We start from the raw sequence: 23,622 nt of genomic DNA, 5'->3' as shown, positions 1-23,622 counted from the left end.
CGGAAGAGCCATTTTCTACCCGGAATCGTCCAGCTCTTTGAATGGCTCCATCAGCATCACTAGATATAAGCTGTAAAAAAGATCTTAAATTACTTGTTCTAGTTTCAAAAGCCCCTGCCGAATCAGAAATTAAAACATGACCACCCAAGTTTGGCTTTCCCCATCACAGCCAATGGCATGTAACTTCAGTGGAAATCAGGTCAGTTTAGAGCAGCTACTACCAGGGATTGGGGAAAACCAACTTCCCTCTGAAACAACTTCACTGCAGTTCTAAGATCTCTTACAGGAAAAAGAAGTCTTTTTCTTGCCTCATGGAGCTGCTGCCCACTAGTGAGAAGCTTTATTGCAATTACTGACTGGGCTGACATGTGAGCTGCTTATAAAGAGGCCTGAACCATCAGAAACGTTGTTCTGCTAAGTGGGTATCAAACAAAAGATAGTTTTATCCAGCACTAGAAGGGTAAATTGCCTGGATTATGGCAACATGCAATCTACAGAAGGAAGAAAAGGAAGAAAAGGACATTTACAGTAGGCCCAACTTGAATTCAAAATAAAGTCACCACAATATGTGTTATCATTTAAAGCCAAATAAGCAATGGGCTTCCCTCCCTGAGAGCGGGGCCCCAAGTAGGTATGCTTGGAGAGGAAAGCCAGGGAAGGAGAGTTAAGTGCTCTTCTAGTGGACAAGGTCCCCTGCTGCCAGGTCTAGGGAAAGCACGTTGGATTTTTAAACCAGGACTATCCAACTTCTCAACGACCAGAGACCACATGCCCCACAGGCTGCAACAATGGGCCCCCTGCTGCACTGTGTGCAGGCACACCCCTGACCCTTAACTCCCCGACTGCTGGCTCCCCCACACCCTGGACAGTGCTGCTCAGGGGCACGAAGTGAAAGCCAGAGGAGGGAGGCTGCTGCTGTAGCCAAAGCAATGGGAGCAGCAACGGCTAGGTGGAAGCTGGGGCTGCATGTTAAACCCCCAGGGGCTGTCAGTCAGACAGTCCTGTTCTCAGCAGTGCAGTATGCCCTCATTCCTTTGCATAGCCATGATACTACAGACTGGTGGGGCCACCAGCCAGCACTGCTATTTTCCCTCATCAGGCCCTACAGGACTCAGCAGCAGGCTTTTAAAATGCAAGGAGCACCTCTACCTGGACCAGTTTATTTTCTCTGGCAGTGCTAAACACCCCTTAAAATCTCAACAGAAAATCCGTTTTGTCAGACCGTGAATATAGCCTACAAATTTCCAAGCACAACCTGTAAACACAGACAGCCCCAGTTTCAGCAGCTTCTGCCTTTCCCAAGGCCCTTCCTCAGTCCACTTTGTCAAAAAGCCACATCAGCACTTTCTGATGGAGTCCTTCCTTGTCCCTACCAGCAGCAACTCCCCAGACTTCCCACCTGGGAAACATTTGTTCTGTCAGGCACTGGTCATGGTCAAGCCCCTCAATACTCTCCTTGGTCCAATAGTTTCCACTATCTAGCGGAATGAGTTTTAGTTCAAAGTGCCCTTTAAGTTAGCAGGTAAGCCCCTTCATACCTACTGTCTCTCAAATCCTCTCCAGCTCCCTAGTCTAGGGGCATTTTTACACTTGCTCCGGGAAGCACGGGGGGAGCACTTTAATTAGTGAGTCATGCTAATTAAATGTGCCCGAGCGTCACGTTATCAGCGTCCCCCACGCTGAAAAATGATGGCGGGGCTAAAACCCATTGAACAAGCTTTAGTTCAATGCTCCCCACCGCCATTTTTCAGCACGAGGATGCTGATACACAAGATGCCAGAGTCTGCTGAAGCGCGTTTATTTCCGTGACTGAATTGAGTCTACTCCGACGCACTGGATTTCCAGTGCACCGGAGCCAGCTCCCTGCACATGTATAGGAGCCCTAGGACACTCCTACACATCTGTCCAGGGACCTTTCAACAGATCCCAACTGGTCATCTCCTGGAACTCCTACAGATTTCTGCATCTTCTCTATATTTAGTAGTCTTAAGTGCATGCCCTCTAACTCCTCTAACCAGGTGCAACAAGTATGTACTATGTGGACTACAAGGAACTAAACAAAACTCAGCAGCTGATAACCGACACTCAGGAGAAAACCAAACTCCTTAACGAACACTTTGTGTCGGTATTTCACCAGTCCAAGGGTGTTAGCCTGCTTGACAGGATACAGGATGATTGAGGTGGGGGTGATCACCCTCCCATAGCTGGCAAAGATCTTGTGGGAAAACATCTAGAGGCTGGATATCTACAAAGTCACCAGGACTGGATGAACTACACCCAAGAGTGCTGAAAGAATTGGCCAACATCATTGCACAACCTATGGCAAAGCTATTTGAGGACTCGCAGCACTCGGGAGAGATCCCAGAAGACTGGAAGAGGGCCAATGTGGTGTCTATCTTCAAGAAAGGGAGAAAGGACCCCCCGGGAAATTACAGACCAATCAGTTTGACCTCTACCCCTGGAAAAATACTGGAAAAAGTTATCAAAGAATCCATTATTGATAAGCTAACTGAAGGCAGTATTCTAAACGACAGCCAACATGGCTTTGTTATGGGCAGGTCATGCCTGACCAACTTCATTTCCTTTTATGATCAGGTAACTCACCACCTGGATAAGGGAAATGAGGCTGATGTCATATATTTGGATTTCAAAAAGGCCTTTGACTTAGTCTCCCGCAATGTCCTCATGGTAAAATTGGGAAAACGTGGCCTTGACTACTTTATGGTCCAATGGCTAGGTAACTGGCTCTGAGGTAGGACCCAGAGAATATTAATAGGCGGAACCGAGTCAATATGGCAGAAGGTGACCAGTGGCATCCCACAGCACTTGGACCAGTGCTTTTCAACCTGTTCATCAACGATTTGGATTCAGGTATTAAAAGCAACTGTCAAAGTTTGCAGACAACACCAAATTATGGGGGAGCACAATCATGCTTGAGGACAGGCTTGAAAGGTGGGCAGATCAAAACCTGACGACGTTTAACACAGAGAAATGTAAAGTGCTTCATCTGGGGAGAAATAATCCACAACAGACTTACAGGTTCGGCACTGCTACACTTGCCAGCACCACAACTAAGAGAGACCTAGGGGTCGTAATAGACCACAGAATGAACATGAGCCACCAATGTGATGCTGTAGCTGGCAGAGCAAACAAAACACTGGCATGCAACTACCAATGCATCTCAAGCAAGACTAAGGATGTCATCCTCCCACTCTAGTCAGCCGTGGTGAGACCACAGATGGAGTGCTGCATCCAGGTCTGGGCACCGCACTTCAGGAAGGATGTGGAGAAGCTTGAGAGAGTCCAAAGGAGGGCCACGCACATGATTAGAGGTCTGGAGAGCAGGTCATACAAGGAGAGACTGAAAGACATGGGACTGTTCAGCCTGGATAAAAGAAGACTTAGAGGGGACTTGGTGGCCGCCTGTAACTATAAAGGGTGTACACATCAGGGTCTGAGGGAGCATCTGTTCACCAAGGCACCCCAGGGGAAGCCAAGAACCAATGGCCACAAACTGCTTGAAGATTACTTCGGCTTGGACATAAGGAGAAACTTGTTTACGATTCGAGTGCCTAGTAGGGATGTGCGAAGCAGGCCCTATTCGATTCGGATTCAGCCCAAATAAGGGACAGCGATTCCATTCATTGATTCGGACCACTGCCCCTGATTTAATGCAGTCAAATTCAAATCTGAAGATTTGGAGAATCAGCGATTCAGATACAGACACAGCTTTAAATGTTTTTTCTACATACCTTGAGGTAGCAGGCATGGCTTGTGAACGCTGCAATGATGGGATGGATAGAGCATCCCACAGGAGTGCAGGGCGGCCCTCCACGTGCTCAGCGGCAAACCCAGAAGTGAACTGGAAGTACTTCCAGTCCACTTCCAGGTCAGCTGGGGAGCACGCGGGGGGAGGGGGAAGGGTGCCCCCCGCCCGAATTCAAGTCCGAGATTTGGCCACCAAATCGGGCCAAATCAAATCAGGGACCAAAGTTTCACATAGCCCTAGTGCCTAGGGTCTGGAACAGACTCCCACCCCCCAAAGGTGGTACAATCACCTACCCTGGAGAGCTTTAAAAAACATCTTGATGCACACCTATTCGCACCAACGTTCTCTCCCAAAGAATGAAAGTCTTTAAGGCCTTCTAACCTGGCATCACTGCAGTCTATACTCACACTCTATACACTCTGTTGCAGGTGACATTGTCTTGATCATGCAGTACTATAGTCCTGCAACCAGGGAGAAAATTTGTTCTCCCTCTTCTTTGGGGCATCCTTTTAGATATTTGAACACTGCTATCAACATACCCCCTTAATCACCTTTTCTGCAAGCCTAACAGGCCTAGTTGTCAACCTTTCCTGGCATGACTTGCCTACCAACTTCTTTTCTGTTTCTGTCACCTCCTTTTGGAGCCTATCTACCTTTGCAACATCCTTCTAAAAATGCAGAATCCAGAACAGCCCACAATACTCTAAATGAAACATAACCAGCATTGGATAGAGTGACACTATCGCTTGCCATGTCTTCCGTCAAATATTCCTTTTGATGAAACCCAAAATTGCATTTTCTTAAACAACTGCATAAAACTACTGATTTATGTTGAATCTGTGATCCACCAAAACCCTAAAATCCTTCTCAGCAATGCTGCCTTCCAGCCAGGTAGCTCCCATCCTGTATTTGTGTTTCTGATTATTCTTCCTTGGGTGCAGCACTTAGCATCTGTCTGCACTGACAAAAGTGAATACTTTTATAATGGATTCCACAAGCTCTCAGTTTCTATGGCAGAAAGTCTCTTCTTTAGCTGTTGAAGACTTCCTAAAAATACAAATGATAAGATAAATGGTCCCTGTCATTCTTCTGTATGGTCAGCAACGGCTACCTCTGTGCCATGGCTCCAGCATACCACAGCTAGGACATTCTCAATTTATGTCCTGCCTACCACTTCAAATGTCTTTCAAATGCAGTGGCGATGCGTAGGGGGTGCACGGGGGTGCCCGCGCACCCCCTGACCAGCCGTGCTGGGCAGTCAGTTCCCCCCTGCAAGTGCCAGCAGGGGTGTGGGAGTGCCATGGCTGCTTCGCAATCGGCTGGGGGAACCATCCCCCCCCCCACCAAAGAGACTGGCCGCAGGGGGACTCCCTCCAGTCACTGACTGGTCGCTGGGGGGCAGGGCACGTGCCCCCACTGGCTAAGGTGGCACCAGGTGCCCACGTTCAAATGCAAAACATTCTTCTTCAGGTCTGACCAAAAGAATGCCTTGCAATCAAAAGCTTCTCTAAGGCTACCCCAACTGGGTGGCCAATCCAATAAATAGTGGTACACCAACAGATTTTTGGTGAGGGAGCCATATCGGCCAGTACCGATCCAATTGCTGATATGCAGGTCCAGCTGGTATGTCTGTTTAGGGGGGAAGGAGGGGGAGGAGGAAGGGGCTGGGGGGGGGGGCAGATTGAGGCCCCCACAGTGAGGGATGGAGAGGGGCTAGGGCTGAAGCAGGGGCAGCCTCTGCGCAGCCAGGGCAGGGTGTGGGATAGAGCTATAAGCAGCTCATTCAGGGGTTGCCGGGGCAGCTCCCGCCTCTGCATGCACCCCAGGAGGGCACGGGGTGCATATGCCCCCAGATCTGCGCCTGGGGCGAGGACAGGCTACCACTGCGGGCTGGGGCAGCATCAGGCTCTTCCCGGGGGGACACTGGGTTGGGCTGCACTCGAGGCAGGCAGTGGTGGTGCTGGGAGCGGGTTATGGTGCGGCTACAGCCACCCTAGAATTTGCCATAGCGCCCCCCTCCCAGTGCCACTGTCGCCACTCACCTCCAGCACAGCCCCGGCCCAGACCCCTGCCAGGAAAAGGCCAGTGACACCCCTGGCCCCAGCGGCAGCCCACCCTCACCCCGCATGCAGATCCGGGGGCACATTCCTCCATGCCCCTCCCAGGGTGCATGCAGCAGTGGGAGCCACGCCCCCGCCACACACATTTCCCGAACAAACCACTCGCAGTTCCATTCCCCAACCTGGCTATGCAGCACTTGCCCTGTCCCAGCCCCAGCCCCACTCCCTCCCTCACCATGGGGGCCTTGATCTGCACCCCCCACTTCCCTCACAACAGACTTACCAGCCAGACCTGGCTACTCTTCATGCTGCCAGGCTGCGCTCCTGGCTACCTGCATGCTGCAGCTGCATATATGCACAGGGAATTTATCAGCCACATCAGCCAAAAAGGCTGACTGCCGATACTGTCATTTTCCCTTATATTGATGCCGATACAATATGGGACCCACGTATCAGTGCACCTCTATAATAAAAGATATTATGCTAAGAAATCCTTGCCTCTCACAGGACTGGACTGACAGACTAAAATGACAAATCAAGCGTTTAAAATAAAACAGCTAAAATCACTTTGCATTTTTCATATATAAATTGCTGTTTCCCTTGCTACAGTTGATATCATCTCACATACAGTAAGGAATGAGGTTCAGTAATTAGTGGTGCAACTGCTATTGCAGGGTAAATTAAAAATGTGAACTGAATTAGCCTTTAACTAAACATGGGCTAAGTTCAAACATGGCACCCAGAAGCAATACATTCCGCAGCATGATATGCACCCGAGTTTATTGCTTTGAATTAACTGCATGTGTAGATGTGCCCAGGTTGAAAATAACTGGCTGACCATCATGATCATACAGCAGAGCTTTCCAAACTGTGTGCCGCGACACATTAGTGTGTCGGTGGCAGTGTGTAGGTGTGTCGCGCGAAATGCAGAAAATTTTGCGGAAGGGCACCGCGGAGCTCCCTTACTCGCGTCTGCTTCCCTTGGCCCCTCCCCCGGAACTGAATTACTGTGTCGCGAAACGATGCATGTCTAAAAAGTGTGTCACCAACATGAAAAGTTTGGAAAGCTCTGTCATACAGTCTGCAATGACAGCATACAACACTACTGATTTCAACCATTCTATTAACCTTCACAGCACTAACAATAGCTTTAGAGCAGGGGTTGGCAACATTTTTTGCATGGGGCCAGAATGACCCAGCTTGGAGCAGCAGCAAGCTACCACTTCTCCCAGCCACTGCTGTGACTTCTCCCTACTGCCCAGCTTCAGCGCAGCACAGGGAGAGCTACTCCCCATCCCGGAGCTCCAGGCACTCAGCAGTGGTGCAGCACATTGGCAGAACCTCCTCCCACTGAAGCCATAGCTCTGTGGGCCAGATCTAGCCTGTAGGCTGCTGACTACCAGTTTAGAGTTTTTGGTTCTGCAGCATCTTTTCTTCACATCACGTTATCGCCCCTGCCAAGAGCTCCATGAAACTGGTAATAAAGAATTTATATATATCTATATATATCACCTTCATTAGCCTTAAAACACTGTTGTCTTACTAAACAATCTCTCTCATACCCCATCATACCAACCTACTCAACTTAGCCAGGCATTTCCTCATTGATTACTTATTCCTGGTTAACTATCCTCTATTTCAAGAGAACCAAAGTGGATGGCATTGTGACCTAAATCCTATACCACCTATATTCATGTCAGTGGGCCACAGAACCCAAACTGTGTGCATCTCCATGTGTGGCAACGAAAGATTACCCCAAGTCCCTAAGTACACATGTTCCTCCTGGAAGTGAAATGGCGGAGGAAAGTGGCCCTCCTACCTTGTAGCCAACAGCACTGCCGTTGGGTCACCTGCCCAGGGAACAGAAGAATCAGTTTTTCTCCATGTCCCTCACCTAGGAAGAATGGGTGTAGTACCTACATCTCCTACTTCCCAGAAAAGAGCTATATAAATCACCAGGACCCCACTATCTCTCCTCCTAAAGTTGTTCCCTTGGGCAGTTAGAAGGGGAGGAGCTGAGTAAGCCAGAAATAACTTGACTCAGGAAGATGGATGTTCCCTTAAAAGGGCAGGGGCCCTGGGTTCTGGGATCTGCCTCCCAAAACTTTTCTGCACCTTGCATTTAAATACCAGTTACATCAGCATTTCCCAAACCTTATGAGTTTATGATCCATTGCGGTTAAAGTCAGTCATTCTCACAACCTCCTACTGCAGTTGCCACTTCCCTCATCACAGATTCCTCTCACCAGAAGGAATGAACAGCAACTGGCAGCGACGGGAAGCAGCTGAGGTAGGGAGGCATCACCGAGTACCAAATGCCAGTACTATAGGCTTCCTAAGGCCAACGTGATTAGAAGAGCTACTGCCAAGAATTAAATCATTTGAATTCCAAGCAATGAAAATGGCAGGTGGCTATGTATGAAATCCATTTGAATTCCAAGCAATGAAAATGGCAGGGGGCTATGTAAGAAAGCATAGGTTATTTAATCCACACCATACTGCTGCATGCATCCTGTTGCACTGCATGGAAGCTCCATAAAAGAACCTACATGCAGTTGCACTATCAGCTGAAGGACCCATAAGTCAACTATATGCACCAGGAGATGCACCACCTTTCCACAGTGGTGCACTGATCATGCAACATCATCCTGGAGGAGGTGGGGCAGTCAGCAAGAGCAAAAAAAAGCAACTAGGTCACATGCAGTACTTTTTTTCTAGACTCTATTTTGACTTCAGCATGGTACTAGTAATATGACACAATCAGTCAATTAAACACATTTACAGCACCAATTAGCTTAGTAGTTTGAAAGAAGGCTCTTCCTATTACCTACAGACAGCAAGAGCATACCAAGACATGCTGGATCAGAGAAATAATGCAGGTAATTTTTGCTTATAGAGAATGGGGGAGGGCAGGCGGGAAGAGCAAGACAGAAAAGAAAAAGAATAATAAAAAAAGAAAGAAGTAAAAACCCCTTTCCACAGATCTGAACAACAGTAAGAGGAGAAATCTCACTCACATGCATTCCATTATCCCAATTATCTAGCTACCACCAAGCTTTTGCCTGGATAATCCTGATTACACATTCCTGATAAACTGTTAAAATAAACAGAATATATCTGCATATGAAATAGCAGCAACAAGTCACTAGATAAATGTACAGTGTACTCACTTTCCCTGTTATAAGATGCGTGTTGGGAATAGTTAAATTTATTTCCTCCCATTCTTCAGAAAATTGGGTAATGCAAGAGTCCTGTTCACAAACTGTGCTGCATATATTAAGTTTCAGCCATTTCTTGGTTAACAATAAACTTTTTAAAAATTGTTTTAAAAAAAGTCAAAGATATAATGCATAAACTTGAAATTCATCTAGAGTAGAGCACAATTAGGTATAAAAGACTAACTGCATATGGTGCATGCCAAGACAGAAAGGACACGTATTTATCATGAAGAAAACTGAAGTCCTTTCCAATTACACTAGGTTTTCTCAATGCACCTGAAAGCAGAGCTTAGTTTTTCTCTGCTGCAGCCGCAGCGTAAAACAACAAAAGTTAAGATTTTTTAAATTCAGACAAACTGAAAACCACCTTTTAATTGTAAGGCTGTATTTTAATTCCTGCAGCACAGAATATACTTTTGCCAATCCTGCCTCAAACTGTATCCTAAATTTTCTACCTTGGAATGAAGAGTCAGCATCACACTTACTCAAAGGACACGAAAATGAAGTGAGGGATGAACGGCACAGCAGCCATTCCAATTAGAAAGTGCTTAAGCTGTTTCCTTTTGCATAACCACAGTTCTGTGAAGACTTGCAAATGTATAGCAGCCCCATCCAAAGCCTAACCTGATTTCAACAGCTGTGCAGTGGTATGGTGGTAGCAGGACTACTAACAGTCAGGGTCAATAAAAGCAAAATCATGAAAAGCAATTCCATTTAACTGTAATATGCTCCAAATGACCAGAAACACGTTAAAAGTCATTGTTACAAAAAGAATGGATTTCTCATGTATCACTAACTGGAAAAAAAATTAGTATGGCCAGCACAGACTTCACTTGCTGTCCTGAGCCACTTTTGAGTTACAAGACAGGAAAAATGATACCTAAAAAACTTGAAATACCTTATCTATGCATTTCTAGAATTTTAACTGAGAAAACTCTAAATGTTTTAAATGCTGTTTTAAAAATGAATCCCCTGAAGGCAGCACTTCAGAGAAGAAAATGCCAACTCAACCTTACTGTACAATTAATGGGGGGAAAGTTGCCTGCATTCAGTTAAGGTTGCTCATACTGGTAATTGTTTTTTTTTTAAACCAACAAGAGTCATTATTTCTCATTTCATTAGTAGCCTGCACAGATGACAAAGACCCAGCAGTAATCTGCTTTCCTCAGTGTGAAGAAAGAATCACTGGCTGCCGTTAACGTAAAACACAAGGCAGAATGATCCACAAACTCACCACCTACTGGAAAAGAAGGGGACACTGACAGGAATTAGGTTGGTGCTGAGCCAGTTGCTACCCTGCAGGAGTGAGATACCACTGCTGAAAATACACAGCAGTGCCCTGCAATAAAGCAAAGCCCATTAAAGAGTGCAAAAAAGAAAGTCTGCACTTTCTGATAACCTGTGAAAGATAGGGGGAAAAAACAACTCACGTGCATAGGTACTACACTTCCACTTACTGGCGAAAAGAGGGCAAGGGGACAACAGCAGCAGATGGCAAATGAGCAGCAGAAAGAGGTTAATTATCAGGCTACAAATGAATAATGGAGAAGCAAAAGTGGTACTAGATCTAACAGCATCAGAATTAAACTAAAGCAGGGCTGTCCAACTGGCAGCCCCACAAAGGACCAGCATTCTGCTTGAATGTAAGTCCACCTGCTTACACCTCTCCCACTGCCATTCCATGGGGAGGGTGTGTAGAGGGGCTGCATGTTGCCAGCGTAGCCCAGGGGGCCAAACACCACTGCACTGTCCATGTGGCAGGGAAGCCCCTCCCGCCCCCTACTATGCAAAAAGTGCTGGTGAAGGCCATGCCAAAGTTGGGCAGCCCTACAATACAGCAAAGCCCGTTAAAGAGTGCAAAAGAAAAGAAAAGAAAAGAAAAGCCTGCACTTCACTTTAAAGGAAGCAACTAGGATTGTATCCATGAAATAACATGGAGTGAGGGACAAGACAGGTGTTGCCCCTCCAGAGTCTGCAGAACTGATGGAAAGGGCCCTAAGCAACCTCATGGACCTCAGGAACCAGAAGCAGAACAAGAACCACCACCTTCTCTGTCCTCCCCACTGCTGGGAAGGAGCTGGCTGTGGGGAGGTGGCAGCAGGGGACAGAAGGGTGTCACCTCCTTAGGTCCATTCTGGCAACCCTCCAGGGGCAGTGATCAGAGCTTGCGCCTCACTTATCCACCCATTGTTATGTTATTGACTGAAAGAAAAGGGGGTAGATTCAAAGAACTAGACTCCATGCCTTCAAGAGGCAAAGCTCTTAGAATACTGAAGGACATGGGGAGGAGGACTAAGTCTTCTCTTTTGATATCCTCAAACTTTCCTCCTGGGTTTCTGATGAACAGCACCATTATGCTAACTGTTCTGTGCTCCAGCATGATTCATGGGAAAGAGGAATCCCTTGACAATTGCTTTCTTCATTACAGAGGTTCAATTAAACATCTCCTTCTCCGTGGCAAACTAAAGTAGGGTGGCCAAGGCAAATGCCAAAGCTGCAGACTTGGGGAGCGGGAAAGGGTGAAATAAAACAACTGCACCAGCAGCTACACAATTATGCCAGTGGCACAGCAGCAACTGGAAGTCACCACTGCCCCATGTCCCCAGCACTTGGCTTCACTGCTGCTCCCTCTCCATAACATCCCTGCACTTGCTGCAGGACACTGAATGAATTGGGTTAAATGCCAATCAGTCCATACGTCTCCTGACTATAATCTAATCCTGTTGGAGCTCAACATATTTATTACACAAACATGCCAAACTTCCCATTAATAACTGTAGACTGAATACAGTTACACTTCTATGGCTGCAAGCACAAGTGGACTGTGTCTGCAAGATGGGACTCAGGTAACTACTGGGACTAGGATGCACTCAGAAGAACTAAGTTCACCTCTCTTTTCTTACATTTAAATGGCAAAGACACGTATGAGGCAAGGATTTTTTTGGTGATATATTTTCTCGGACCAACTGCACAGCTGGAGAGGTGTTAGACAAGCTTTTGGGCACAGACTGCCCATCGTAATGTCCTGAAGAGCATAAGGAAGGGCTTGTTCCCAAAAGCTTGCCATACATCTTTCCCAACTATACAGTTTGTTCAATAAAAGTAACTAAATCCTTAAATAAGTAAAATAGATAAAAGATAAATACAATCCAAAAAATCCTTGCCTCTTGCATATTTTCTGGACCATCACAGCAACAATATCGCTCTAATCCTACTAAAACTATATATAACATTTCCTTTTAACCACATAAAGGTCCAACAAGGGCCCACAGAATTGAACAATTAAACAGTATACCCTATTTCTTTTTCATTCCACTGGTTCAGTTATTTACCTTCTTCTTAAAATGTACTTCTTTCATAGAAGGCAGTTGTTGTTCGAAATACTTAACAACAAAACCAAGCCTCTACACAACAACCGTCAAGATCAATTACGCAGAATATTGCTTTGAATAGACCCCATTCATATTTCTTACAAAGCAACGTGCAGAAAAAGTTGCTAACCACATCTAAGCATGTTCATACTACTATGGACAAACTTGTGTGCACAGCACCTTCTACAAAGGGGTCCTGTCCATCAAAAGGGTACAAAGGTGCCACCATACTAAGAACTCTGGATTTGGTGGGGGCTGCCTTTCCAAGAGGACATCCACTCAATCCATGTCACACCACCAGTCACCAAACACCACAGCAGCACTATGGTCTCCTGTGGAGGAAAGGCAAGGGGGAAGAGGGGATGGAAAGGCATTCTGATCTTCCCTGCTACCCTGTCACCACAAGACAGACACTTCTTGACCACCTCAAAGTGACAAGTCCTCCAGCAGGTTTTAAAGCTAAAGCTTTACTGTTTTGGGTTATATTTTTTTGCATTTTTAATAAGTCTAATGAAGATACCCACTTTGTTAGCTTGGTGTGAAAGTTTAGCATGCTATTTTCAAAAGAAGCCCAGAGAAGTTAGATACCAAATTCTCTACGCTCACTCTTAGTGCCTACTTGGTCTACAACAAAATTTTCTCTTTTTGAGAAAATTATCCTGGTGCATGTCCACGAGGGGCCAGCAGAGGAGACTATGCTTAGGGGCAACCAACATGGGTTCATTAGAGGCAGGGCCTGTCAGACCAACCTGGTGGCCTTCTATAACCAGGTCACAAAATCCCTGGATGCAGGTGTCGCAGTGGACGTAGTCTTTCTGGACTTTAGGAAGGCCTTTGACACAGTCTCTCACCCCATTCTCATTAAAAAACTAGGGGACTGTGGTGTCGATGCCTACACAGTCATATGGGTCAATAACTGGCTGGAGGGCCGCACCCAGAGAGTGGTGGTGGACAGGGCATTTTCGACCTGGAGGGACGCGGGCAGTGGGGTCCCCCAGGGCTCGGTCCTCGGGCCCGCACTGTTCAACATCTTCATCAGTGACTTGGACAAAGGGGTAAAATGCACCCTGTTAAAATTTGCAGATGACGCTAAGATGTGGGGAGAAGTGGGCATGCTAGAAGGAAGGAATACGCTGCAGTTGGATCTGGACAGGCTACAGGTTGGGCAGAAGAGAACAGGATGGGTTTCAACACTGACAAGTGCCGGGTACTGCACCAGGGGAGGAAGAACCAGCAGCAGACCTACACGCTGAGGAACTCCCTTCTCGTCAGTGCAGAGGTAGAGAAGGATCTAGGAGTCATTATTGAGGCCAATATGAACATGGGCTGACAGTGTGGGGACACGGTTAGGAAGGCCAAGCGTACCTTGTCATGCATCCACAGATGCATCTCAAGCAGGTGATCCTCCCCCTCAATGCGACACTGGTCAGGCCGCAGTTGGAGTACTGCGTCCAGTTCTGGGTAACCTGTTCAGCCTACACAAGAGAAGGCTGGGGGGGGAACTAGTGGCCGTTTACAAATTAGTCAGGGGGGACCGGCAGGGAGAGCCCCTGTTTCCCCAAGCACTCCCAGGAGTGACAAGAAATAACGGTCACAAGCTGGCTGGGGGGAGATTCAGGCTAGATATCAGGAGGCGCTACTTCACTGTCAAGGCAGCTAGGATCTGGAACCAACTTCCAAGAGAAGTGGTGCTGGCTCCTACCGTGGGGGTCTTTAAAAGGAGGCTGGATGAACACCTGGCCAGGGTCATTTGACCCCAGTACTCTTTCCTGCCACGGCAGGGGGTCGGACTTGATGATCTGCTCAGGTCCCTTCTGACCCTATCAACTATGAAACTATGAAAGCACAAAGAGTTATGCACTAGGTGATAAACCAGGGGTTAGCAACCCCCGGCATGTGTGCCGAGCATGGCACACAAGGCCATTTTGCTTGGCACACCACTGCCAGCCTGGGCTCTAAGCAGCTGCTGCCAGCCACAGAGCCTGGGCCACTACCAGCAGGCAGCTGGGAGGCTGCAAGCAGACCAGGCTCCATGGGCCGGCTACAGCTGGGAGGCTGCAAACTGCTGCTCCGGGCTCTGGCATGTCGGCACTCCGGCACCTTCCAAGGTAGACATTGTGGTTTTTTCGGCACTCCGGTCAAAAAACGTTGCCTACCCCTGTGATAAACACTTCCTGTTAAGAGGTCACATTCCATCCATAAGTTACTTCTGTTTAACTTCAAACACTGATCATAAAACAAAACCACAAAAGAATAACTGTGCTTCAAAAAAAACTCACAGAAAGCCCTACAGGCTAAAATGCTGATCTTCATTAGGGACTCATGTCTCAGGTTGATTTTAAGTAAAAATGGTTCAGCCATTTCTCAAGACAAGGTTAGGGGAAAAAATGTTGTTTTGAGCAAGGTAAAGGCATTTTTACCTTTCACTATGAAAGCTCAGGTGCTTCATACTGTGGAGTTGAAATGTGAAATATGGCATGGACACAGCTTTTGCCATCCTCATGAAAATTCACATAAAATAGTTCAAGTTTTGAGTAGATGAATATCTCAATTCACACATGCTCAGTAGAGACTACTTATAATTTGACAGCTAAGTTCTATGAGCCATGGGGGTAAGATTCCACAGGAAGGAATTTAGAGGAGGGGAGAAAAACACCTAGGAAATGCACACAGAACTGACATGAAACACTTTTCATCCTTCGTGTTCAACACTCAGAAGTCAAATAATATCAAGAGAGAAGTTGCTCTGGCAACCTTACTTTGGCCCCCTTCTATGGATCATAACAGTACTGAATGATATGGTCAGCTACCACTTTTTCATATGACCTCTGTCTCACTCAATGCACATGATAAATACTGCTCATGAAATTAATCAGGTTTGGGTTATTAAGGAGACTGTTGCCTGTAGATAACATCTTCATTCAGTATAGAAGTTGGAAAACAGGCTGTGAATAAGGCCTGAGCAGGCAGGATGAGAGAGGATGTTTGCATGCTTTTGTCAGTGCCCATTAGGAAGCTGGATTCTGTTTATGCCCCTGCTATTAACTACATGTTCCTCATTTTCGGAGTGCCCAACTTCAATAAAAAAGGTCCAGTTGGCAGAAGTGCAAGTAGTCACAGCTGTAACTCTAGTCATTGAGAGATACAGCCTGGGCAAAAACATGCTGCAAGTCAGTACATTCTACAAAAAATTAAAATCAGGTCATAGACTTCTCAAACTGAGCACTTGCCACATTAATGGATCCTAGTTCCACATCTGTAAAAGGGGAACAGTACTACCGTATTAACTCACAGATTCTTCTGATATTAAGTTAATTGTTTATGAAGAACCAGATACAACGGTGATAGCCATCTTAGAAAACCCAATGAGGAAACTGAAATTTCTGTATTCCAAGCAAACTAGGAATAAGTATGCAGTAATTCAAGCATGGGACACGCACTAAAAATAACATTCTAAATAGATTCAGCAAGTCCCACTGACCCAAGCAGATGTCCTGTGGAAAAAATACTATTATTTACAATTAAAGACTGACTCACAATACCTACACATAGGGGACCATATTAGGGTTCTGCAGGTAACTGTAATTCCTTCACTTCCTAATTTTGAGTGTTTTAATAACTCTGCAGTTTAATGGTCTTTCAATGTATTGTTGTATGTCATTGCATATGGGTTCTCATCCCACCTTCATCACCACAATATCTGGGTGTCTACCAGGACTATACCGGGTGCATCTACACACGTGCTTTACTCAGGAGTTGACTAATTAGTTCCGCAATAGTGTCACCATCTCCACAAGCACCTATATTAGGGTGCAGTAAATTAATTAACTCCACTACAGGATAGTACCATCCAGGACAAGTACTAACCTACGGTGGAGCAATTTACACTGCCGCAACACACATAGATAGTGACTAGGGCTGCCTGGGACATAAGGGTACTACAGTGTAAGGGCTGCCTACTGGCTAGCCCCCCTCACTGTAGCAACCTTGTGCTTCAGCCAGCCCCAATGTTGCCTGACACCACCACCTGGAGCCTGGGGCTGAACCCCAGAACCTGCTCCCCCCGCCCAGGGCTGCTCCACCCTGGCCCAATGTGCTGCAGTCCCAGGCGCACACATAAGCACTGCACCCTGGAAAAATAAACTATGGCATGAACTGCACCAGAATTTATTTCTTCACCCTAACTGCACATGTAAATCCACCCACTAATTAACAATTAATTTCTTCTCCCAGGGAAGAACTGCATGTAGTGTTACATACAGAATTTTGTCTACGTATAACACACTCCTTTCTGTTTATTTCGCACTTAAGAATGCAAAACCAAAAAAGTGCACAATGTATTTGGTAAAGACCGTTGGTTGAAATTCGGAGGCCGTTGGTTGAAATTTGCTTCCCCTCTATTCAAGAGCCAAGAGGTGGGATTTCAATGTGGGTTAGGCCACTTTCACAAATCGCATACGATGAACATTTTTAGAACCATGGTAGAAAGCCTCAGAATGAGCCCATCATTGTTGGAAAAAAGTTTACCATGAAACATGACCAAAACTAGATACAGCCAGGCAACTGGACCTGTGAAAGGTAGTTTCTGAGCCAGACTGTTAAACCTGTCAGTCCTCTGGACCAGGAACTAACAATACAGACTTCATCTTCCTTCAAAGGGCCGTCTTCTGTAGGGTAAGGCATATATATATATTCACCTGTTTTGCATAGCTGGTAACAACTAAATTCAGAAATAAAGGCAGCTTCCTTAGATCAAAAGATAAGGTGGGTAGGGAGGGTGGAGGGCAGGCTAAGAAAGGGAAGATGTTATTCCCTCCCCACAAGAAAGCAAGCAGTACTGACAGGCTCAACTGGGTCAGTCGATATAAGCTACTCAATTTCCCTCACCCCCACCCCCTGTAATTGAGCACAAAAAACCCCTGCTTTATCTAGTTTGACATTAGAAATGTAAATCTAGTTATATTAAGTAAGCCATTTTTTATTCTATTTTCTTTGTTCATAAAATGTTTTTTGTTAAGGCTTGGTTATCTCATGAAAATTTGATTTAATACATGAAACTCATAAACATGGCAGCTCTGATCTGTGTGATGATCTCTAAACTCCATTTACTGTGCATTAGTTAATTAGGCTGGATGTATATTTAGAAATGTGTAATACTTAAGTACACTGAAAGAAGCAGTGGGTGTAGCATTAAGTTGCAACAGGAAGTCATGACTGCTAGGTTCTCTACATTCCATACACAGCTCATTGTATGGCCTTGAGAAAGTTATTTGTCATCTTTGCCTCAGTTTACCCATTTATTAAGTGCAGAACTAATTCCTTCCTGTATGAGGGTATTGGGAGAATGAATGTTCATAGAATTGGATTTAGACACATCATACAAAACCAAAGCAGAGCAGGCCAAACTAGCATAGCAGTACAAAGACTAGCAGCTGCTTGTACATTGTCCGGGGAGGACCTTCCACCTCTGGTACTAGCAGAAAAAAAATAGGGGAAAAACTCAAGGGTAGACCAGGACAAATAGATTCACTGCAATAAGGTTTAAAATCATTGTCTCAGTGTTTTTGTTTTCATCTGGGAAAGGAGCTTAAACAAACAGTCATTCAATATTTTGTTAGTATAAATTTGAAGAATTACATGCATTTTTTCTAAATGTTAAGGGGAAAAAACATTAATACTAAGCCTAGTATTGTCCCAGTTTCAATACTAGATCTGTCTTTGTTTTAACATTTAAAATCCATTACTAGAGAAACAGAAGTCTACTACACAGAAAAGGTTATGATTTCACAGGAAAAAACAGAAGTTTTCTTACTCTCATGCAATACTAGTAGATTTTGCAGCATATCTTAAACAGATCAAGTATAAATAAACCAAAAAGTAAGGTCATTTGTCATAAATAGCTGTTGTATAGAACCATTAATCAAATTCTGCATTTTTTCCACTAAATTCACTAAATGTCTAAAGTATGACACATTACCTGTTAGCGGACAAGAAAGCAAAACGAACCATTGTTATTACCTTGTTAATACATTCATTATTAAGTTACCAAAGTATAATGACTCCAATTACTAAAGAATTTCTTTTTTAAATCTGATCCTTGGTCTTCATACAATGCTAATGCTAAAAGCATAATCTGCTAATCAATGTAGGTTATCTAGATATTTCTTAACAAATACACTTTCTAATGCCTTGAAATTACAATTCTATCTAATGCCTAAGATGTTAGAGATCTCTTCCTATAGTAGTCGAGTAAAAAATAAATAAAAATAAATAAATAAATAAATAGAGATCCACCCATTCTAGTTTCCCTGTAGTCAATCTGGACAATCTCATTCTGGCTATTCATAGGTAGCAACAGTTTTTCAATACCAGATACATAGTTACTGTATGCATTACCCATATTTTTCTTTCATTAAAATGCTTATTTCAGACCTGTGGTGCTAAGAAAAAGCTTATAATAAACCAAGTGATTTCTGGGCACAGATTTTTTTCATGATCAAATTCAGTCTTGTTTTTCTTCATTACGAACCCTCCCACCCCTGAATGTACACACACATATTTTAACATATCAATTTGCCACAGTCAACATAAAATTAGAGTCATGTTTTGTCAATATTCAATTTAAATGAAGAAAACAGATTCAGTTGAAACTCTTCTGGCTATCTTTTGGGTATTTATACACAATTTTTCAACAGACCGGCAGAAAAAAATAAGAACTGAGATACGAGATCTGCAAGCAAAGACATTTAATAACCCCTTAAGAACAGATTTAGAATGTTATAATGGTCAAACCCTAAGTATCTTGTTTTTCCAAGCTATTTCTTATGCTTTTATTTCACCTGTCAACAAAGAAGTATAGATTTTGTGAGCTCTCCTTTACAAGCTGCTACAATTTTAGTCAATTTAAAATCATAGAAAGGACTGTAAACTTACAAGTTCCACAGATCCATGAACAAGGTTTGCACTGCACAGGCTCCTCACTGCAGGGGACCCTCCTTACAACATGCACAAGCTCTAGCAGCCATTGCAGAGTCTGGCTTTCATATTACCCTGAAAGGGAAAGAAAAGCATGAGCCCTGATTGGAAGGAAAAGCCAAGATTAAATTAAATATTTAGTCATGATGTAATCAACTAAGAGTATCAAGATAAAGGGCAGAGAATAATTGCATTTGAGATCTCTCCCTAACCTAACAGAAGAGAAACCTGCAGTAAACCGAATGCCTGGAACAGGGTAACCTCACTGAGCTATGCTCAATCAACACTTGCTCTGCTGCAATTTATGCAGAAGATTCTCTCTCTACCCTAGACACTCCTAGAAAACAAAAACATCATCATTCTGTTTCTGAAGTTTACAAGTCCCTCCTCCTCCAGGCTTTAATAAGAGAACTAAAAATCTGCTACAGAATAAATGAAAACCCAAGTCTCAAGTACATATATATGTTCATATGGTGTTATACAGAATTAAGCATAAAGTACATCAATTCATGCACTTGGCATAGCTAAAACAAATTGGCAAATATATATTCTGTCAAAACCTATAAGAAAAATACAGTGAGCCCCAGCTAAGTAGGGCTGATATGTACACAACAAGTAGAATAAAAGTTGGGCTGTAACTTACCAGTCTTTGACCTGTACTTTGCATCTAGCCCATCTCCACAGCACTCACCCTGGCAAACTTAAAACTAGTTTTCAACACCCACTACAAAAAAAAAAGACCTGCCACTAAAATGTTTCCCTCCATAAATCTACATTGGTTTAATGCGTAGGATGGGAAATAGTCAATCCCAGCTCAATAACAGATGTAAGGTTATTTTGAAAATCAGCAGTGCTAGTAACTGTAGCTTTATCCCACCTAGCAGGAGAAATCAACTTTCAGTGGGGGACATACCTCTTGCTCCTAGAGCATCACAATATGGTGGTCTCTGAAGTCATTATTTTTGTATACAGAAAATGAAATTATGTTTTAGGTATTTTTAAAAAATATATTACTTACAATTATTTCCTTTTGAATTCTGTTCCAAATCCAAGACATAGTAAAGCTGCTCCAGTACAGGTCATAAAAATGAGTTGCTAATACTACCCATTTTTTCTGTTGAACTTGTGTCCAAAACATGTCAGAATTGTTTTTGCTGAAATTTTTTTTAAATCAACCTCTGACAAAGTTCAAACATGAAAATGGTCATGCTAACAAATTTAATATTGGCATAGTTATAAACAACCAAAGCCAGAATCATGATGGACCACTTTATGCAACATTAACAACAGGATTTACTAACAGCCACCTATATAATATAAACAGTCACTCCCCACTGGTTCTCTACCAAGCCACTGTCTACAACTTCCCACATGCTTCACAGAAAAAAGTAGGTTTTAGGAAGGATATTTTTATACAAGGATTATGGCCTTACATTCTAATTCCACAAAAAGGCAGAAGAGCAGACGGGCAAGAAGGGCAATGCGAAAACCTTCATGGGTTGACAAGCTGGGATTTGATGTGGGAGGAAGTGGAAGGCTAGAGAGAGGGTTATGCAGGAGTATCTGTCAGTGGAAAGGATCTTTGTGCTTGTGTATTGAATGCACTGTAGGGCGCAACATGTTACAGGAAAGGCCGAAGAAAAATAAGATGCTCTGGGTCAGAATACAAGGGGGTCGGGGGGGAAAGGGACTTAATGGTGGGGGTCTACTACAGGCCACCCAACCAGGGGGAAGAGCCGGACCAGGAATTCTCAGGTCAAGCTCACCAAGGCAGTTAAGTCAAGGGACGTGGTCATCATGGGTGACCTAAACTATCTAGACATCTGCTGAGAGGAGCAGTCAGCCAGGTCTGACTGCTCACGTAGGTTCCTAGCCGAGTTACAGGACCTCCATCTAACCCAGGAGGTGTACAGTCCCACCAGGGAAATGCCTTGCTGGACCTGGTCCTGGCCACGGGCAACGACCTGGTGAGTGGACTGCAGGTGCTCCACCACCTGGGCGATAGCAATCATTGCCTGCTGGAATTCACCTTCCAGCACAGGGTGTCAAAGGCCTGCAGCAAGGCAGCCCTGGACTTCAGGAGGGCAGATTTCAATGAGATAAGGAGAATAGTTGAGGAGGCACTGAGGTCCCAGAGGGGATGGGAGCTGGGAGTCCAGGAAGAGTGGTCATTCCTTAAGGAGACGATCCTCCAAGCCCAAAGGGTGACAATCCCAACGCAGATCAAGGGGGGCAACAGTGCTCAAAAGTCCCCATGGCTCACCAAAAGCATCAAGGAACGTCTCAAAGCTAAAAAGGAGGCGTATACCCAATGGAAGGGAAGGGCCATCACCAAGGAGGATTATACCTCCATTGCTCAAGATTGTAGGGGGGCTGTTAGGAAGACTAAGGCGGAGATGGAACTGGGACTAGCAACCCGGATCAAGGATAACAAAAAGTACTTTTTTAAATACACAGGGGGTAAAAAGAAGGTACCGGGTAACGTAGGGTCTCTGCAGGATACGCTAGGAAATCTGGTGGTCACACCAAACAAGAAAGCTAACCTCTTTAACAATTTCTTTGTCTCCATCTTTTTGAGCAGGGACTGGGGCATCCCCCCCACCAGGATCCCCGACAGACCCAGGGGAGGCGCTGCCAGGCCCAGGGTCAGTGAGGACCTAGTCAGGAAACTTCTGGTGAGACTAGATTTGTTCAAATCAGCAGGTCCTGACGATCTCCAGCCCAGAGTGCTGAGGGAATTGGCAGAGGTCATTGCAGGACTCCTGGCACGGCTTTACAAGCACTTGTGGTGCTCTGGCGAGGTGCCGGAGGACTGGAAAAGGGCCAATGTGGTCCCTATTTTCAAAAAAAAGGGAGGAAGGAGAACCCAGGAAATTATAGGCCCATTAGTCTTACCTCGGTCCTGGGGAAGCTCTTTGAGAAAATTATGCAGGAGCACATCTGCAAGGGCCCAGCAGGGGAGATCATGCTTAGGGACAACCAACATGGGTTCATTAGAGGCAGGTCTTGTCAGAGCAACCTGGTTGCCTTCTATGACCTGGTCACAAAATCCTTGGACGCAGGTATCACGGCAGACACAGTCTTTCTGGACTTTAGGAAGGCCTTTGACGCTGTCTCTCACCCCATTCACATTAAAAAAATAGGCGACTGTGGCGTCGATGCCTACACAGTCAGATGGGTCACAAATTGGCTGGAGGGCTGCAGCCAGAGAGTGGTGGTGGGTGGGTCTTTTTTGACCTGGAGGGACACGGGCAGCGGGGTCCCCCAGGGCTCGGTCCTTGGGCCCGCACTGTTCAACATTTTCATCAGCAACTTGGACGAGGGGGTGAAAAGCACTTTGTTCAAATTCACAGATGACACTAAGAAGTGGGGAGAAAGATAAACACGGGCCACCAGTGTGAGGACACGGTCAGTAAGGCTAACCGCACCTTGTCATGCATCCACAGTTGCATCACGAGCAGGGCCAAGGAGGTGATCATCCCCCTCTATGCAACACTGGTCAGGCCGCAGCTGGAGTATTGTGTCCAGTTTTGGGCACTGCACTTCAGGAGGGATGTGGACAGCATCGACAGGGTCCAGAGGAGGGCCACTCACATGATCAGGGGGCAGCAAGGCAGGCCCTACGAGCGGAGGCGACGGGACCTGAACCTGTTCCGCCTCCAGAAGGGAAGGCTGCGAGGGGATCTAGTTGCCGTCTATAAACTGGACGAGGGGGACCAGCAGGCAATGGGAGAGTCTCTGTTCCCCTGAGCACTACTGGGAGTAACAAGGAATAACGGCCATAAGTTGACTGAGGGTAGATTCAGGCTGGACATCAGGAGGCACTACTTCACAGTTAGGGCAGGTAGGATCTGGAACCAACTTCCAAGAGAAGTGGTGCTGGCTCCTACCATGGGGGGTATTCAAAAGGAGGCTAGATAATCACCTAGCCGGGGTCATTTGACCCCAGCCTTCTTTCCTGCCCATGGCAGGGGGTCGGGCTTGATTTTTCATAGATTTCATAGACATTAGGGCTGGAAGGGACCTCGGAAGATCATCGAGTCCAGCCCCCTGCCCAAAGGGCAGGAAGTCAGCCGGGTTCATAGGATCCCAGCAAGATGAACATCCAGTTAGCTCTTGAAGGTGTTCAATGCAGGCGCTTGAACCACCTCCGGCGGCAGGCTGTTCCAGACCTTGGGGGCTCGGACAGTAAAGAAATTCTTCCTTATGTCCAGCCTGAAACGGTCTTG

At 45.4% G+C, this 23,622-nt stretch overlaps 1 protein-coding gene across 1 annotated transcript in view; it reads right to left on the bottom strand.

Moving 5' to 3' along the window:
• Nucleotides 1-23,622, bottom strand: part of GARNL3 (GTPase activating Rap/RanGAP domain like 3) — a 75,620-nt gene that overhangs the window by 26,033 nt on the left and 25,965 nt on the right. Inside the window, exon 3 of the mRNA XM_025194637.1 lies at nt 1-70. Coding sequence (XP_025050422.1) covers nt 1-70 — 70 coding nt within the window. The remainder of the gene's footprint in view (nt 71-23,622) is intronic.

The sequence above is a fragment of the Alligator sinensis genome, unplaced genomic scaffold (genome assembly GCF_000455745.1).
Source record: "Alligator sinensis unplaced genomic scaffold, ASM45574v1 scaffold611_2, whole genome shotgun sequence".
Taxonomy (NCBI): Eukaryota; Metazoa; Chordata; order Crocodylia; family Alligatoridae; genus Alligator; species Alligator sinensis.
This window is presented reverse-complemented; position numbering and strand designations above follow the sequence as displayed.